Here is a 19,541-nt window from a genome sequence, read left to right on the forward strand (position 1 = left end):
TATAGTGCATACGCAGGTAAAGAAAATCATCTTTTTCCTTTAAATGCTTTGATCTGCATTTTTAAAATTTTACTGTCAACAGTAAAATTCTTGAGGCAGAGGACAGAGGTCCCTATGACTTGACTGTCCATGAGAGGTGTGAGGTATAGGGGAACGCTGTGCAGCCAGATATGATAGTTCATTATGAGGAGTGATGAGTGTGCAGTAAGTGTCTCTAGAACCTAAATAAAGGCAAGGTCACACTTGATAAAGGAGCTATTTGCCTTTTTAAAAAATTAAATCTATTGGGGTGACATTGGTAAATAAAATCATATAGGTTTCAAATGTACAATTTGATAATATGTGGTATGTATATTGCATTGTATTCACCACCCAAAGTTAAATTTCCTCCCGTCACCATATATTTGACTCCCTTTACCCTTATCTACCTCCCCACCCCCTTCCCTCTGGTAACCACTAAGCTGTTGTCCTTGCCCAGGAATCTGTTCATTTGTCATGTTCGTTTGTTGCTTTCAGCCTTTTAAGGCTTTTCTCACTCAAATGTGCCTTATTGACAAATTCTAAGACATCTTTTGCCCTAGGTGGGGTAATTCACAATCCCACAAGCTTGGGTAATTCTTGGGCAGCAACTTCACACATATAAAGTAAAGCCGAGAATTCAGCAATTTGGCCATTTTCATCAAATGAGATAACTTCAGACAGAAATAAATGAAGTTGGATTTTTAAAGGTGGCTTAATTTTATTTTTAATTTGGGTCTTAGTCATATATTGCTGCGTACAAATTATCTAAACATTTTGCAACTTAAAACAGCAAAAACTATTTCAGAGTTCCTGGCAGTCAGGATGGCTCGGGCTTCCAGGGCACAGTTTTCAGAGGACCTATTCCCAAGCTAACTCATGTGGCTATTGGCTGGCGAATGCTGGATGCTGGGTAGAGACCTGTTTCTTGCCATGTGAGTCTCTCTACCAGACTACTCACAGCTTGACAGCTGGCTTCCCTCATCATGAGCAAAAGGAGAGACAGAGCGGGTACCCAAAACAAAGCTACAAGGTGGTATCTCAATGCTTTTACTATCTTTGCTCACTGGAACTGTCGCCAGTTCCAGACCACATTCAGGAGCAAGAGATTTCTCATATGTGTTTCAACAAGGAGGAGACAATTACTGGGGGCCATTTAAAGGCCGCCTGCCACCATAGGTTGTTCTTGGCCTCTTCCTAAGTTCTGGACTTTGTTGTAATAATGGTAACTAAAAGTTGTGATGTGAGAAACAAGGAGTAGGCTTCTTTCTCCCTCCTCCAAAGTTAATTGGGAATTTCCTCAGTATATAGATTTCCACCAAGCCTAATATAATACATTACAGAAAAAGGTTATAAAATGGAAACAGTGAGATACATATAGAGCATCTGTCATCCTGTGGAAGGAAGGCTTTAGCTCACTGAGCCCTTGACAGTTAACTGGGGAGATGGTAGACAGGTAAGCCATGTGGCCTCAAAACTTCCTAGTGATAGCACAGACTCAAGAACTAGATTTTGGGGCTCGAACCTCAGCTGCCTACTTAGCTGTGCTTTTTCCTTGTGCCTGCTTTTTCATGTGTGGAAAGAGAATAAAATAGGATCTGTAAAGGGAGAATGGTAACAGTATGAGTTAATATGTGTGAAGTGCATAGATTAGGGCTTGACACATAGCAAGCACATAGCGCTTTGGTGTAAACCATTACTGATATAAATTAATAGCAGATAAGTGCACTGTGAATGCTATTTGAAGTGATGTAATCATACAAGTGAGTTAGATTTTTCTCTTTACCCAGAAATACGCAGAATTAGGTAATTTTGCCACACAATACACATTAACATTTTAAAAATACCCTAAGGCTAAAAACAAACATTCCAGTTGATTAAATGTTTATTTTGGGCAATGTCAATTGTGATTTTTCTATGAGCCAAGAACACTGTACACCTTGATATCCTGATTTCCTGTTTAGATGTCCTTGTGTCTTTTTATTCCATTTCACTCATTTATTCACTGTTTATTCCTTTCGTGAGCATGAGCACCATCTGGGCACTGGGTATCGGATTAACAGACATGATTACAGACATATGAATAGATACATGTGACACTAAATGAGAAGTGCTCTGGAAGAGGCACCACAGAGAGACATGCACTTCCATTTGAGGGAGGTTATAGATGTGGACAACTTCCCATAAGAGGAAACATGTGAACTGTGTGAGAATATGCCTGATGGAGGAAGAACAGGAAAGTGTTCTAGCTGGAGGAGGGAATGGAGCCTGCAAAGTCTAGAGCCAGGAAGCAGCAAAACAGATGAAAGATGTTGGCTGTTTAGTTGGGCAGCAGCACAGAGAGCAGGACGTGCATTGGTAGAAATGAAGCTGCAAGCACAGGCAGAAGCCAGGCCTGCGACCTTGAATCAAGGGTAAGAACCATCACTTAATTGACATCTCAGAGTGAAAACTACCTTCCTCTGATCCCTTGCAAGGCCCACACAATCTGGCCCCATCCAGGACTCTGCTACGTACTGGGTGTGCAGGCTGTCTTGGGCAGGTCAAATAGGACAGGAGGCTTCTGCTCTAGATCCTTGGCTTGAGCCACTGGGCTCCACCTAGCACTCTCTTCCACGAAGTGGCTTGGTCAGTTTGCTCACCTATCTTACCTTTGGCTCAAAGTGCACCTTCTCAGTGAGATCTATCTTTAGTGCTCTTAATGAAGGCTACAGCTGGCCTTCCCCACTCTGGTAACTTTGGTAGCCCTTTTCCCACTGACTTCTTGTTTACATAGTACTTACTTTCCAAAATACCTGGAATTGACATTTTTATTGTGTTTATTGTTCATTATACATCTGCCCACCAAACTGAGAGCTCCCAGAAGCAGGAAGAGATCTTTGTTGGTCCCAGCATGTAGTGCAATAAATATTTATTGACTGAATGAATAACCAAATGTCTTTGGATTGTTTTTAAGGAACTTCAACTCTGGATGAGAAATAACAAGCAGGAAAAAAAAAAGCTAGGAAGACAATTCAAATATATGTTCTTGTTCTTTTATAGTGTCTTGTGTATGTATTTTCCTATCAGTCCAATCAATAGTATGAAAATTTTTTCCTGATTTGGATCTTTCACAAAGGGGGTTAGGAATAATGGTATAAAAAGCTACAAATATGTGTATAATCAAATGCAGATAAAAAGGCTCTTTTAGTTGATTTCTTCCTCCCCTACCACGCCTTCCCTCACTTTCTTTTCTTTTGCTTCTTTCACTGCCAGCTTCTAGAACAAGCCACCAGAAGCAGGGGCCCTGGACTTCCGTGTACCAAGCTCCTTTCATTCAAATTCTGTTTTAGAATTAGCACTTCTTGATCTGGTCTTCCGGTCTGGATATCCCATCTCTTAATCCCAATGCGCATCTCACACTGGGCTGTCCCATGGACCAGGACCCTCCGCACTCTGTGACCAGAAGCACCTGGGGCCTTGACCTCCTTCACCCCTCTTCTGGTTTCCCGCTTCCTGGTTATGACAGTACTTCTCTTGCACTTCCATATGTCAATTGTATCCTTCCTCTTGGGTGAAGCTTTCTGCAGAGGCCTTTAAAGATATCCTTATGGATGACAAAATGACACATTTGTCTCTGTGTTGTGGTGAACTTTTTTTGTGAAAACTTCTTCTTCTGTGAAAATGGACTTTTTTTTTTTTTAATCTCTCTGAAATGTTCTGCTGCTTTTTCCTTTCATAGCTGCCAGTTTTCCTTCCCCCACCCTTACCCCATGCGTAGGCAGTCACCATGGCAACTTCCTTCATCTTTTGCGCTTCTCATTATTGCTCTTGCCTTTGGAAAATTCATCCCTTCTTGTCATTTTAAGGAATGAACCTCTGTTCAGAACTCCTCTCCATTTCTCTCCAGTCGCTAAGTGAGGATGCTGTCCACACTGTTATTATTTCCGTCACATCTAAGTCCCATGATTTGATTCCATGAATGTGTCTAAAGATAAACTTTCCACCTTCTTCTTAAATGTCTTATTTTTTTCCATGGCCATAATCCTTATCATTACCTGGGTTGTAAGCTTTGAAGTCACTTTTGTATAATTTCTCCTCACACCTCTTTATATTATATATTTTACAAAATGCTTTTTTATTCCATTTGCTGCTTTTTTCCCAATTACTATCATTACCACACTGCCTTGAGTCCTTATTTATCCCCCAGTTACCACAACATTTTTTGCTTCCCACCAATCCTGTTCATGTACAATCTCCAGATTAATCTTTCTGAAATGTTTTCTCACTGATCCAAATTGTCCGTGACATTATTTTCTAGCATATCAACTGCATATTGCCCTGCCCTTAATTTTCTCCCTTACTAACTTTTGTTCCAACATCTTTCCATCCTGTCACATCCATTAAACTGATATCCTCATCCCACACATTCATACTCATTCTCATCTTTAATTTTTCTTTATTCATCCAATAAATTTATTTTTTAATTGCTATAATGTGTTCATTTTCTTTCTACATGGAATGCTACACACTTTCTTCTCTCTATGTAGTGATGAAGATGCTTATGACAATTGCTCATGTTTTTGAGGGCTTTTTGTGTATAAGACACTGAGCCAAGTATTTTAAATATATTACATTGATTCCTCATAATAAGACTCTGAGTTAGAGACAATTATTATACCTATTTAACAGATGAGAAAATGAGAACTTGGAGAGGTAAGGAGTTCTGTGCTACCTTTACGATGGACAAGTAATGTGGAGGAATGGATGTAGGCTTGGGAGCCTGGCAGACCTGAATTTAGTTCTGTCTCAGATCCTAGCTGGGAGAATTTGGGTGAGTGATTGAGTCTTTCTGAGTGTGAGTGTCCTTACATATAAAATGAAGATTAAATGAGATAATTTGTATAAAGCTCTGCCATAGAGCATTTAACAAATATTTTTCATTTCTTTTTTTCAGTCTCATTTCTTCCATTGACAGCATTACCTGACATCTCAAACCCTCGCTAACCCTGTTGCCCTCTATATTTCTATAGTAGTTTTAATTTGCCCACTTAATATATGACTTACTTATGACCCGCCTTCATTCAAATATATTGTTGTTGCCTTCTTGGTTAGATTTTGAGAGCAGGCCATTTAATTCTCCATTTCCAGAATAAATGCTCGGTTTTTACTTCCTAATCGACTTATCTCCCTAGCTTGATCCAGTGACCTCTGATGCCATTACCACACTGCCACGTGTGCCCTGTCAGCCTGCCTCATTAACACGTTCTCTTCTCTTCCCACCCACAGCGTGTGCATTCCGGTACAATGGGCTCTCCTTCGTCTACCTCATCTACCTCTTGCTCATCCCTCTGTTCTCAGAGCCAACAAGAGCGACGATGCAAGGTAAGAGCTGGTTACTGTTCTGTGCTACAGTCTGAATACATTTGCTGAGCCATCTGGGTTTGTTTCTATTGTATGGGACAGATGCTGTCTGGGCAGCATGCTGGTCCAGTGGGGACCGGATGTCAAACATGTAAATAGCTGCGTCAAGAAGAGTGGGGTGGAATGTGTCACTCATATAGCTGATCTCCCCGTACAAGTTCCATATTAGCTCTTTATTAGTAGGCCTGCAATATGTCTGGAATGTTTTGGCTAGTTAAGACAAATTCAATGTATTGTCAATGAAATAAGGCAGATGGCGTGACAAGATTGACACATGATTTGCCTATTGAGTTGCTGGGGAGAATGTGGTGGCAAGTGGAAAAGGGGCAGAGAGGTATCTTCTTCCATTTCTAAGCCATGTGGCAGGAGGACTAGGTAGGAAACTGGAGCCCAGTCATGACTCGTTCATACGTAAGTTGAGATTTATTACATATGCTTCTATCAAGTACCGAGAGTAATTTGAGTTTCAGGGATAATGTCTCAAAATGTTACAGTAAAACTTCAATCTCTCACATTGTTCTATAGGAACAGAAGGCATAGAAAAGAATAGTGACTAAATTTCCTGAGGCTCTGATTAGGAAGCATAGTCTGGTTTGTAAATTTATATATTCAAAGTTTTCCTACAAGTATGAAAATTAAACCACAATGAATCAGTTTAATAAACTGTTTTTCAAAACAATGCCATTATAAAAAATACGTGCTGTGCCAAATGCCTTAGGTAAGAGTGATGGCTGTAAGTTTACATGGAAGAAAAAGGGCACTGTTTGACTCAGCCTATGATGTGGCAAGGGAAAGGCCATTGGTCGGTGCTGCCAATTCATAGTGATGACCCTTCAAGAAAAGAAACGAGTACTGGTTGTACCCACAGCAGCAAATAACGACTCTATCTTTTCCCATTCTCCCCCTTAATATCACATTTATGGTACATATTGTGATCATTCATCCTAATGGTTATGACTGTACATGCTATGTTGATTTTCCTTCCTCAGGAAGAATCTAAATAATAGCTCTTCTAAGACACTTAAGTTCTTAATACATAAAGTTAAGAAGGGCTAGAGAAATGTGAGTTTACACAAATCCTCATTCAAACCAGAAATACTTTATGAGACCCCACCCATCCTAACCTCTTTTCTAGAGTTCATCGTAAACAAAGACATTTAAACAAAATAGCTTCTGGCCTTAGAACCAAGATTAAATATACAGAGAACTCTTAGTTCATGGAGTAGAGTTCGTGTTTCATACACATTTAGAATAAAGTGCTTTAAAAATGAGTACCTAGGTATTTTTAATTAAATTACCTATTGCTTTTTTATCAAGTATTCCCTTACTGTTTTATCTGGAAATCAGGTAAGTGCGATTTCTCTTTTCATAGTTATGTGACAATGCTGCTTTACCTTCTTCCCAAACTAACAAGTCCTGCTCTCGGTCAGGCTGTCTCAGTCTCTGTAGGGGTGGGATGTGCAAGTGTGTCAGAAGTGCATGACAATGGTCCCATCTTATTTGCCCATGTGCATCAGGGACTGACACTGTCAGGACTCTCACAGGCGAAATATAAAACTGAATGCAATAAGCAGCTTTTCTCTGTATGAAGAAACATTCTGAATTAAAACGTTATAAGGTCAGTGCACAAGCAAAGCACAATGAGTACAAAAATATCTACTGGTGCTTCTCCTAGTGGGAGAAGAGGGAAGAACTGTGCTCAAAAAAGAAAGCCACAGTTGTCTTTCCAGTTACTATCTGGAAGCAGCATTGTGATTATTTTCCTCTTTCCTATGTTTTAGTACCAAGAAGCATGACTAGTATTTAAAATAGCCTTATTTATTTGTTTGTTTGTTTATGGAAGTGCAGAGGGACTCTAAGAAAGGATGTCCCACCTATATTTTTTATTTTCTGAACACATAGGATGCACAAGCTAGGTATTTCTAAGTCTGTGTTTTGAGATATCCCATTGGCGATGCACGATCAGGCCATTAAAGCCTCTGTGGAGCAGATGCACACCGTGACAGGCCAGGAGGAGTGGCTGCGGTGCAGCTTCTCTGGGAAACACAGGCTCAAACACACTTGGACTTTCTAATTCGTGTTCACGCACATTTCTCACTAATTTGTAAGAAAGCACATTGACAAACTGAAAGACCCGTCAGTAACCTCTGCACCACATGCTCATAGAATGTCTCTACCTGAAACAGTGAGCAAATTCGAATCACGTCCCGAGCTGCTCGGGCCTCCGTGTGTGTCACCAAGACGATGTAGATTGCCCCTGACCTGGAATTACGGGGCACAAGTATGAGGGTTACCCTGTGGCTCTATACTTTCCATTTGGTCTGATGGATGTTTTTCTTGCATGATTATTTCCTGAAAGTGTATCCACAGAGGCGCCCAGTATGTGGAGAATTTCAGTATCATAACTTAGAGGGTGGATCTTTGGTGCAGTTCTTGGGATGGCTTAAATGTGAAATCCCGGTCTCTTCGCTGTGGTTGTTTAGGACAAGGATATCCACTTACCGCGATCTTAGTGGCATCAGCAGGACATGGAACATCTGAATGTGCCTGAGGCTTTCCCCATGCTTGTGATTAGATAAAAATTTGCTCTAAGGCTGGAAACGACTGGTAGAAGAGGAAGATCAGGAGCAGTTAGTTATATGCTGAAGTGTTATCAAGTTTAAAAAAAGGAATTTGACGAAAACAATTACTTGGAGATTCAATATACTTACCTATGGGTGTCCTCTAAATCGCAGAAGTTGAGAGTTGGAAGAGCTTTAAGAAATCAGGAAACACTTTAGATATTTTGAAAGAAAGAAATATAATAGAGGGAGTTACTAGGGGCGATGGAAGAGCTAAGAAGTCAAAAGGAATATTGAGGTGATCGAGATATCAGCAAAGCAGGAAACCTGGGGAAGACGAGAGGTACTATGAGCAGAATTCAGAAAAGCCAGGGTCATCCAGCAGTTGCTAGAACCACAGGAGAAAGTTGGGGAATGGATCCGTGCACACAGGCATTGACTGGCATTCAACTATTAGTGATATAACCGTATGACATGGTTCCGTGTTAATTTTCAATAAATTGCCCATTACTTTCAAACATCAGGAGGCAGGTGGTGGAGATGATCATCTTTCCCTTCAGTCTTCACTGGACAAAAAATCCCTAGTTACTCAGGATGTGATTTTTGACTGTTCTCATTAGACAGTCTTCATCTAGAAATGCTTTCCTCTGCCATAATTTCTTCTAGAATACTATGTGCCATGGGTGCTGAGGTATAAATTGAGAATTTTCTTTCACAACTAAGGCACCCGTTTCGTAGCCTTTAGAAGGCGTTGTCTGTGACAAGTCTGGTGGAGTTTCTGCCCAGGAATTGGTGGCGGCTACAGGTAGCTCATACACACACACACACACACACACACACACACACACACACACACACACACGAGGAAGGCTATGCCCAGTGATTATGCAACATAGGTGTAAAGACCTCCAGTCCAGAAACCGGCAGGGTTATGCCAGCTCTAGAGTACTCCATCAGCTGAGGCCCCTATTGTGAGAGCATTACAATTTAATCTCTCCCTCCACAGAATCCTGCTACTCTCACTCCCTGACAGGTGTTTTGCCCAATAAACCTCCTGAATTTACCTCAGGATCTGTTTCTGGGGAACCAGACTGGTCAGATGTGGGAACACATGTTGTTGGAAGGCTAGGGGTCATAAGGCAAATGAGTTGAGCATGGGTGAGACTGTGATCTAGAAACAACCTAAATAAACATGCCCATGGGAGGATGTGAAGACACTACCAAGGGCTGCAGTAAGGCCAGTGTGGCTGCAAGTCCTTGCTGAAACTAATTTGACCCAAATGTCACTTCTTTTAGCCAAGTTTTCCTCCTTTACAGAGGGGACCCATATTCCTCAGGGTTACTAGACTTTGTGTGGATCACTGGTTATGACTCCCTTTGATCATCTTGGTCCAGTGCTGACCACTTTATCCTTTTCCATTGTCTTTTGTGGACAGAGTGAATTTAAGTTGGCACCAGAAGTGTCGATTCATATTCTCTCTCTCTCTCATGGGCGCGCGCACGCGCGCGCGCGCACACACACACACACACACACACACACACACACACACACTCTCATGGCATGGAGAACAGGCACACCTTCAATCTCTCACTAGTCAATATGCAATTACCTCCCTCAGCAAGGCCCTCATCTTTGTGTTTTTCAAACAAGAGTCATATTTTAGTATAGTATGTCCCCTGAGTGAAAACAGGTACAAATGTAGGTCTTTTATAAAAGTGAAGTGGCTTAAAGCAAACTTTTGAAAAGCAGGGTTACTGTAACGCTGTAGGAAGAGAAAGGAATCTTTTTTGCTGTTCATATAAAAGCACTTTCCTTTTGGATTGAGACCACATTCTATTAAATTTATTAGCTAATCTATAATTAACTTCAGGTGGCCCTAATATTCCAAATTGATGAAATACTAAGTTCTTTAGCCATATACATAAGAGAGTTCCTACACCTGATGATGATTTTGAGTATGGTACATTGGTCAATATGGCGAAAGAGCTTGTATTTTATTTGAATAGAGTATAAGTAATAAAACATATAAGATATGAAAGAAATCAACCGTAAGTGCTCAATATATACTGGCTAATTACAATATTATCATTATTTTGAAGTACATTATTACTTTGAACATCAGAGTAGACAAGATTTAGAAATCTCATGTGTATATCCATAGATAGTCTTTACCTTGGGACTTTTCCTGGTGCTCTTTAAATATCAGCTAATTACTGTGTGATTTCCAAGGTTTCTTGTTAAATAATATTTAGGTTAATAATGTATTAATAGAGAGCCAATAGCACTGCCTACAAAGTACAGATTATTATTTACACGCATCAATTCATTTAATTCTCACAACAACCCTTTGAGGGAGCTGCTATTGTTATTGGAAACTATTATGAAAAATCCTCATATTATAAATGAAAATTGAGTTCCAGGTGGGTGAAGAACAAGCCCTAGGACACACAAGTGCTGTGGGAGTGGCCGCACTCGTAGTTGCTATTGTGTCCTGATTCACGCCCTGGACAGAACAAAGTCTTTCTGGGGACAAGCAAGGGGAGAGGGAAACCTAGTTGCTTAATAAATACTTGTTGACTGACAGATTACCAGGGCCTGGATACAAAGGTCTGGAGAGACAATGTGAGTGAATTTAAAGGAGATATTTTAATATATATTGGTGCAGATTGATGACATACGTGTATATTCTGCAGAAAGTACATCATGTTAAATGCGACTGGTTCTTTCTTTCAACAAATATTAATTGAAAGACTTCCTTTCAGAAAACAATATGTTTGGATTTATGTAGGATAAAAAGGAGGCAAAAACATGGTTCTTCACTGCAGTAGCTTCCCAGATGCATTGTTTCTTATGTATCTCATTGAATAGCAGCTCTTTCAGGGAAGCCATATACTTATTCCAGCAATACTGCCATTTCTCTGAACTGATCTCAAGTTACTCTTTTGCAGTTGCCTTAAGAATTTGCCTTGAATAGGCCCAAAGGTGGGCCTATTCCTTTTAAGGAATAAAAGGACCACTGTCCTTTTAAGGTGGGTGTGATTTATATAGCATTTGGAGTCAAGCTTGATGGGGAAAAAACTGGCAATGCAATTAGTCATGTCAATTTTATTTAAAAAAAGACAAAACCCAGAGTATTTTTTATAAAATGAAGTGCCTGAAGGTCACCCCTCATTAGAAATGAGGAGGTTTAAAGTTTATTTGTATGAAAATCCCACAGTTGATACACATGCTATAACAGGTACAAATGGAACATCTTTCCATGATGTGGCTATATAGATATTCATGACCTAGGATTTTGTTATGAAACGAAATGCTGGGACAAGAAGGCAGCGTCCTGAAAAAAGCGTCAATGAACTAGATTTATCCTGGACTCTCAACTATAATAGTCAGTGACTATTTAATCCAGATCAGAGATTCAGTTGTCATATCTGGAGAGGTGCTTAAACAGAGAATTTTAGTCAACTTTTATGTCACATGTCCTATGTGCCAGGTACTGTTCTAAGCACTCTCTATACTAACTCATTTAATTAGAAGATAAAAGAATTATTTATTGAAAAGGCAGAACCTCCATTCTGGAAAAAAACAATTTTTGTGGAGTTAAATGGATTATAAATCCACTTTACAAACTAGGAATACTGCATAGTGAAGTACAGTAGTGAGACTTAGTCACATATTGTCCAGTCTAGAGTCCTGTTTTCCTGTTGTCATTCCACCTCATCAAGCCTTTCCATGTGCCCATGGAGTTCCCTCTCACAAAGCTGTCATAGAGTGCCTTGTTTCATGCGGCCAATCATACAGTCTTAGCTTTTGATTCTGTCAATGCTCAGAGTCCAGAGTCTTTTTCCTGTGGCTTCAACAGAAACTATTGCATCCTTCAATACATTCTTGAAAAATATAGTACTAATATTATCAGTGAAAAGCTCACAGTCAGAGATGAGAGAGACATGTGTGAAATTTGCTGTTCTCTGAAAATTGCTTCTGCCTGTTTGCTTGGTCCTGTTAGCAAGGTCTTTGTTATTATGTTCTCTCACAGGTTCGTGTGGATAAGAGGGTCTTATCCATTCTTTTTCAAGGAGAATCTTTTTCTTATTGGGGGCTGGTTGAAAAGGAATTCTCCAAATTACAAGATTACATTTCTTGGCCAACATTAGTCATTGATCTACAATAGGAATACCTTAGAAGCGTCACCACCCAAACGGTTCACATGTGAAACGTTTATGTTATGTACACACGCACATGCACACATATACAGATGCTAGGAGATACAGAGGTTGTGTAATTACTTTTAAACAAAGTTGTCTTCTTGTCCAAGGAACCATCCTTATTCTGAGAGCCTTTGTTCCAAATGTTCTTTAAGACTGGACAAAACTGTAATAAATGAGAACAAAATTTCCAGTGTCATAGAAAAGGGAAGGACTTTGAGTGCCTGCGAGGATCTTTTGTTCAGTCTTCTCTGTTCAGTTACAATGGCTAGCTCCTCTAGGAATAGGTGAAACATAGCCGGTGACCCAGATATTTGCTGAGGCCAGTCAGACTGCCAAAGAGATAACAACAGAACTGCACACTGTCACCCCTCTCAGGCTCTGCTCTCAAAATACTTTTCAATATATGGTTTTGTAGAGATTTTCTCCCCACCGTTATGCAAGGAGTGGGTCTGAAATATCTTTTTGCTTTTGTTTTTACTAATAAATTTTGCATTGTTATTTTGAGCAAAGTAGCAGTTCCCATGATATGTTTGCTTGTATTTACATTCAAAAGTTACTAAAAATAGTTTTTTTCTGGTTATTTGGGATCTTTTTCAACAATTTGGAGGGGAGATAAAATAAGAAAGGGGTAGTAAAGGAGAGGCTTACTTGTACTTTGGTGACAATTGTCGGCAAGTGATATTTTTAGCAGGCCAAGTTGACTTTTGTAAACTATTGGCAAAGTTATTCCAAGATGATAAGAAAAAAAAGAGGTATTTTATTCTCTTCAGGTCTAAACAGGGTCCTAGTTTAAGAGGAAATTGTACTAACCATTATTAATGCGAGAGAGAGAGAGAGAGAGGAGTGTGTGTGTGTGTGTGTGTGTGTGTGTGTGTGTAAAATAATCACCAAAAAAGACTCACCCTGAGGTTCTGACCCAGGATACACTACAGGCACCCTGAGAAAAGAAAAATGATGTTCAATTTGCCTACATGAAGAGGCAAAGAGGTCTGTAACTTGTAAAGACATGTTTAGACGTCAGAGAGGAAATAGTAGCAGATATTTAAAACTGCTTGCATCTGGTTTTTGTTAAAACACTGTTAGTCTTTATACCATTTGGCTTATTATTACTGCATTTTATTATGTCATAATACAGCAAAAAGTAGGAAAATATTTAATTGAGTAAATTATTAGGTGTTTTATATTATTAATATCGTCTCACCACTAAAAGGAATGCTAACAAAAATAATTAGATGCTTGTTTATTACAATTTTGTATAAATTAATTATAGGTCTTCTGGTTATTTTAAATGCCTTTTCTTGGGATGGTACAGATATTATATTCTATTGTTTTAAATTTGGCTTTCTATTCATTTAGAGGGCGTTTCAGGCAATACCTATAATTCTCAGTCCAGGAAACCTTGGGTCTAATTATTATATGACTAAGGAGAGGATTTCACAAGTCCTATACTTTTCAGCTTTATTTGGCTAGAATCAACCAAATCTACAATATGACCTCACCTGTGATCTAAATACTGCTTTGTCATTACCGTGAGGTAGTTCACTTGAATTGATATCAGTTTATTGATACGCTCTTTAAATTACTATTCTTTTGTTTATTCATTTGACAAACACTGGTGCCTACCCTGTCAGGCCTTGCACTAGGCAATTGGACATACAAAGGTTAAGTAAGACAGGCTATCTGTTCTCAGGATATAAATCTAGTTCTGCCATTTATTAACTGTTCCATCTTGGGCAAATTCTTTAAATTCTCTGAGTCTTGATTTCCTCACATGTCAAGCTCTTGGCACTGGTCCTAGACAGAATATTAAGAAATCTGCCTGTGGGAGTCACATTCACCGGCACCTAGTCGTGTGTTATGTGCTGAACAGATGGATAAAGAGCTCTCGAGTTGGAAATCATAGCTCTTCTCTTACTTTTTAAATTTGTTTTCCCTTTTAATTGATTTGTTTATGTATGTATTTTTTAAATTTTATTTTGTTAGTTTCAATTATAGAGTACATTGGTTAGACATTTATATAGTTTATAAAATGATCCCCCTAATTGCTCTTTCTCTCCTCTGGCTCTCCATCTAGCCATTACATTAATGCTAACTGCATTCCCTATGCTGTGCTCCTCATCTCCATGACCATCTCTCAACTACTAATTTGTACTTCTTTAACCCTTCACCCCATTCTTCCAGCCCTCCAACCCCCCTCCCTTCTGGCTGTCCCCAGATTTCCTCTAAATTTTGAGTCTGTTTTTGATTAGTTTTTTTTTGTCGTTCTTGTTCCTTAGATTCTGCATATAAGTGAAATCATATGAGATTTATCTTTCTCTGTCTGACTTATTTCACTCAGCATAATAACCTCTAGGTCCATCCATGTTGTTGCAAATGGCAGTATTTTGAGTCAATTTATTTCAGCATTGAAGCTGGCTTCCTTCAAAGGCTGGACAAGCCTAATTTTTTGACTGATTCATTTGTTAGAGAGTTTGGGCTTTACTTCAAACATGTGTAACTGTTTCTTTTAAACAAACACGTGTATTTGCAGATTCATACAGAATAACCTTTTTAGATGAAAACTTAATTTAACTTTCAAACAGTGCTAATTTTTAATTTTAAGAAGAATAAGAAGGTAACAAGTATAGTGCTTGTTATATGCCAGACAACTCTCCCAAGCTTTCTAGATAGTAACTCATGTAATCTTTACAACACCACTATGAGATAGGTACTAGTATTATTTATATTTTTATAGATAGGAAACTGAGAAACACACAGAGGTTAATGAATAATTCCCGAAACAAACAATTTTTAAAATTGATTCAGTGAGTGAAAGCTTCTAATATAAATAATTCAGTTATCTACTTAAGCATTTCTCTCATTTGTATTTTATTACAGAATTATTATAGAGTGAAAATAAGTGTAGAGATGCATATTTTTCATTTGCCTTATTGCAAAATAAGTGGACAATTATTGTACTTTAAACCACTTTTTAATATATTTCTTCAGCATTAAATAGAAATGAGTACACTAAGGATATTGATACGAAATATGCCTTCATTTTTTTTTTGTTCAGGGAATAAGCATAATTGAGCACCAGGAGTAGGCACTAGAGCCACAAGTAACCATGACACTGGTCTTTCTAATCTTACAGCACACCACTTAGTCCCCCCTCCCACTCTCCCTCCCTCCTAATTTCCTCTCTCTTTCCTCCTTTCTATCTTCACTCTCTCTATTTTTTTAAATTAATTTTGCCTAAAAATAATTTATGCATTTCAACTTGCCAATATTGTGTACTCTTGAGGAATATTTGGGGAAAGACACTAACACCCTCTTCTGGCAGCCTGGAGCCAGAGTATCAACCTGCGAGAAGTGGCACATGATGATGATGATCTGGCCTCTGCAGGTGGCCCAGGATGGGCTGGCCTAGAGCTTCTGTCTAGAGCCCCACACCTGGCGGGAGGAAGGCCTGCAGTTTGTGGGTATGTATGTGTTGAGGACTGAATGTGTATATTCTGAAGTGGTTTCAAGTCATCAAGGTAGCGTCTTTCTTCTTCTCTTGCAAACTGGCTGGCCATGACCAGTATTATAGGATCCCTTTGCAGTTGGGTACAAAGGAATATCGTCCTCAAATATCAGCCTCTTCACCATATCATGTTCCTTTGGATTTAATGGCATCCGAAAACCGAAAATTACTCTTTTACAATGCAAGGACACCTGGTAAGGAAGTACTCTAGCAGTCAGTGGGGAGTGCCTTAACTCTCTTGATGGTGGATATGAATAGCTCTGCCCAGGTTCTACCCTGGCCACACACTCCCAAACACACACCTCTTCAGGATCAAGGCTTTGTTTCTCTCTGTTGCCTGTCATGTTGATGGCTGAGGGCTCATAGCAATGACCATCTATCTCTGAGAACTGAAAGCAATGTCCTAAACTGAAAAAATCTGATCCAAGTTTTGCCTCCTCTTGGTAGCAGGTATGGCCCCCATTTTTAAAAATGGTCATTTGGGACTGGGGGGCGGGGCAAAGGTCTTGGACTCTTGCCTTGTTCTGGGACAACTCTGATGTTCCATCTCAGCACTAAAGCTTCCTGTGGGGTGTTCTGAGGCTTCTGCTATAACTTCATTGCACCCTGACTTCTCCCAATATCCAGGCGTGCTTCCTTTCCTCCCACCACCATTCCTGAATGCAATCCCCAGATGGCCTGAGCTGGTCATCTAATAGCCTCTAACATGATTTTGTCTGCTCTCTGAGAGCAATGATTGCAATCATAAGAGATACCACAGAGTATGGTGGGACCCCAGAATAGGGCTGGTGTGGGGACATGTGCTGGGAAATGGGGCAGCTCAGAGTGCTCCTATGGGGCGTGTTCTGTGTGGAGCCCTGGCCAAGAGGGCATGTGAAAGCAGAATTATGGTTCCTGTTTTGCTGACCAAAATACTAATACTTCAGTACAGAATTGCATGCTTCTAGAGGAAGGAGTCTCCTGGGCAGTCTAGCAATGGCCCTGCAGAAAAAAATAGGAGAGAGAGCACGCCAAGGACACATTTCAGAGCAATACACAGTTTTCCCAAAGATGAGCCCTATTACTCAAAACAATCCCGTAAATGTCCCCTTCTAACTTCCCTAGTGTTTTTGGGAAATTCCATGAGTTTATTACCCTGCAGAACGTTGTGCAGTGGTCCGTCCAAAAGATTCCTGCCTCGGCCTCCTGAGAATGGCCTTGCCATGCAGAACTAAATGGTTGAAATGATCCCTCACTGCTTTACCAGATATTGAGAGTTAGAGAGCAGCCAGGTTGTTAAGAGCATGAGAGACAGAGCGAGCAGAGGAAGTGGCTAATGGTAAGGCAATGGTAAAGTTCTTTGACAAGCTGAGTAATGGGTAGTAAAGCTGCAGGATGAGGGTCTGCTGGATCATGTATGCCTTACCACTCTGCACTCTCTTTGTTCTACAATTACTTCGAGTGGACTGTGCAATAGGTGGGGATTAATCACCTATTTACTGCCAGGCTCATTCAACAGCCAGGCTATTAGAAAGGCATAATCATTGACTCTAGCCATGTTGGTGACTTTTTTTTTTTTAAATAAAAAATAAATGTTTAGCAAACATTTGTCCATCTAAGTGAGCTGAAAATTGTGACAAGGTGCTGACTAGGCTGCATCTGTCTTTGAATAGTAATAACTGGTTCTATCATTCAACCATATGTTGCTCATCAAATATTCAGCAGCTAGTGCTTTTACAAAGGCTGCAGGGAATAAAGAGACTCAGCTTCTGAGAGCTGTGCTTGGCTTGGCCTTAGTGTTTGGAAATGGGGTACCAGCTAGTTGGAAGTAGGGAGGGGATTGGGGAATGGTTACCTGGGAAATTTAAAAATATTTGTGGTCTAGAGTTTTGCTGATTTTTTAATGTCATGTGTAGTGCCTTACCAGAATTTGAATGAACAAGTCCCCTGCATTTTTTCATGGGGTAACCTGTCATAAGGAGATAGAATTAAACCGAGTGACGAGACCGAATGAAGTACAGATTGATTGACTGATTGATTCGTTCATTCATCTGACAAATACTTATGAGGCATTTACTCTTTGTAAAAAATATGTTAAGAACTGGTAATATAACAGTAAACAAAACCAAACATAACCCTATAATCCAGAAATTTACTATGTAATTGGTGATACTAAAGCATAACTTTAATTTTTTAGAATACATTCTGAAGTCTTAATATAGTTGATCCTCTTTATTCCAAAATTCTGTATTTGTGAATTCACTTACCTGCTAAAATTTATTTGTAGCCTCAAAATAATGTTTGCAGTGCTTTCATGACCATTCACAAACATGAGCAAAGAGAAGTTGGAGTTGTCCAGCGCGCACGTTCCCAGTTGGTGAAGAAGAAGGGATCCTCTGCCTTCATGTTCAGCTCTCCAATTCTAATCAAGTGTCCTTTTTGCAGTCCGCTTAGTGCCATGTTTCCCACATTTTTTTCTTTTTATTGGTGATTTTGCTGTTTAAAATGATCCCCTAGCATAGTGCTGAAGTGCTGCCTAGTGTTTCTAAGCACAAGAAGGCTATGATGTGCCTTATGGAGAAAATATGTTTATCAGAGTAGTTTTGTTCAGGCATGAGTCATAATGCTGTTGGCTGTGAGTTCAATGTCAGTGAATCAATAATATATATTGAACAAGATGTCTTTAAACAGACACACACCTCAAACAAGGTTATGTATTGATCGATTGATGAGAATACTGTAACCAGAGGTTCTCAGGAACCTAACTGCATTTCCCCTAGGAGCAAATGGTTCAGTATTCTCTAATTTGGTGTTCACGGCAGTATTATAGAACATAACTATCTCGAATAACAAGAATAAACGGTAGACATTTTGCACTAGAATGTGAGTGTTAGCGTTATAGTGGCACAGACCTTGAAGGAGGAGAATGTAACTATTGTATTGTTTGAAAGAAATTTGACATTCAGTATTACATTAGTTTCAGGTGTACAGTACAGGGTTAGACACTTATGACTTATGAAGTGATTACCCCCAATAAGTCTAGTGCCCATCTGACACCATACATAGTTATTGTAATATTATTAACTATATTCTCTATGCTGTACTTCACATCCCTGTGACAATTTTGTAACTACCGATTTGTACTTAATCCCTTCACTTTTTTCACCCAGTCCCCTAACCTGCCTCTCATCTGGCAATCATCAGTTTGTTCTCTGTATCTATGAGTTTGTTTCTGTTTTGTTTATTTGCTTATTTTGTTTTTCAGATTCCACATATAAGTAAAATCATATGGCATTTGACTTTCTCTATCTGGCTTACTCCATTCAGCACAATACCCTCTAGGTCTATTCATGTTGTGGTACATGGTGAAATTTCATTCCTTTTATGGCTGAGTGATTTCTTAAATGTCGCAGTTAGAATTTTCTTTAAGGTGAGTTTTGTTATGACAGCTTGAAAAATAGTGTGGCAGAGGAGAGCCTCTCTAAAGTTGTTACAACTTCTTCTTTGGTGAAGTGTTCTTTGTATTTGGTTTGCAATTAATGGCGTCCTTTCTGAATTTTTTTTTTTAAGGCTTGGAATTTTAAACTTGTGGCAGAGGTCTAGTTCTGGGAGTGCCACACTATGTTAGATGTGTGGACGGGGATGGTGAAAGAAGCTTGAATTTTTACATTTTCGTTGTTGAAATTATTCATTAATTTAATGAGAATATTGTTTTCACATTTCACAAAGACTTTCTACTTCTATTATTTCTTATAATACAACAATATTCTAACAGGTGTTATTATCTTCCCACATTACACATGAAGAATAGGTTCAGGTTAATTTACCAAATGATTGTCAAATTATCTATCCATTTATCTATCTATCTA

General features: G+C 39.3%; 1 protein-coding gene across 1 annotated transcript in view; it reads left to right on the plus strand.

The window, feature by feature from the left end:
• PIEZO2 (piezo type mechanosensitive ion channel component 2) overlaps positions 1–19,541 on the plus strand; it is a 383,378-nt gene that overhangs the window by 66,650 nt on the left and 297,187 nt on the right. Inside the window, exon 2 of the mRNA XM_023534183.1 lies at positions 5,287–5,382. Coding sequence (XP_023389951.1) covers positions 5,287–5,382 — 96 coding nt within the window. The remainder of the gene's footprint in view (positions 1–5,286; positions 5,383–19,541) is intronic.

Source organism: Pteropus vampyrus, unplaced genomic scaffold (genome assembly GCF_000151845.1).
Source record: "Pteropus vampyrus isolate Shadow unplaced genomic scaffold, Pvam_2.0 Scaffold122, whole genome shotgun sequence".
Lineage (NCBI taxonomy): Eukaryota > Metazoa > Chordata > Mammalia > Chiroptera > Pteropodidae > Pteropus > Pteropus vampyrus.